The sequence below is a fragment of the Sinocyclocheilus grahami genome, unplaced genomic scaffold, assembly GCF_001515645.1.
Source record: "Sinocyclocheilus grahami isolate Dianchi unplaced genomic scaffold, SAMN03320097.WGS_v1.1 scaffold73425.1, whole genome shotgun sequence".
Lineage (NCBI taxonomy): Eukaryota > Metazoa > Chordata > Actinopteri > Cypriniformes > Cyprinidae > Sinocyclocheilus > Sinocyclocheilus grahami.
Window position 1 is genome coordinate 1 of NW_015529252.1, and position 682 is coordinate 682.

Genomic DNA, 682 nt, shown 5'->3' on the forward strand with positions numbered 1-682 from the left:
AAAAAAAAAAAAAAATTTTGAATTGTAAAATACATTTTATTTAACTGCATAAACTGAGAACTTTTAAAATAAAGCTATCAGTTTAACTCACCATAATAGCATTGACAATGTCATTATTGTTATTCTTCAGTGCACGCACGGCCTTTGCCCTGGATACATTGGCCTGTGACATGACCAGCTCAATGTCCTTGACCTCCACTCCGGTCTCATCAACCTGCAAATGGTAAAGCAAATCACTCATGAATGTGGACATTTACTTTTCACATTTGTTGAACACATCAACAGAAGACCTTTCATGAAGCATCTTCAGTATTATTCTGTTCTAGAATCACACTCACCTCTTCCTCTTCGCTCTCCTCCTGTACTGTGGGCGTCTGTGTGTTTTCCTGGATGTTTGAAACGGCTTCTCCTTGAACCTTGAACTTCTCTGCGGCTGCTAACTGAGCTTGCTGGGACAGATCTTCAATCTGAGAGGAGCAAAAAGCATCAGGAGTTGAGTTGGTTTTGTGAGCTTCAATGTGTTCTTCACTTACACCACTGTGAAAGTTTCCTCTCTCAGGACAGAAAGTTTGGCTTCATCAGACTCAGAAGAACGAAAGTCAAACTGTTTAAATCATCATCAAAAGGTCACTTAGGTCTAGATCACCAGGCAAGGTTGCCATGTAGAATTATTGCATCTCAA

General features: G+C 39.9%; 1 protein-coding gene across 1 annotated transcript; it reads right to left on the reverse strand.

Annotated features, from left to right (window-relative positions):
* Positions 1 to 69: 69 nt before the first annotated feature.
* On the reverse strand, positions 70 to 573 carry LOC107581094 (nascent polypeptide-associated complex subunit alpha-like; the record flags this gene model as incomplete). The annotated part of the gene is made up of 2 exons (XM_016266661.1): positions 70 to 214; positions 339 to 573. Coding segments are annotated over 2 exons (367 nt in total), but the record flags the coding sequence as incomplete, so codon positions are not given.
* Between the last annotated feature and the right edge of the window lie 109 nt (positions 574 to 682).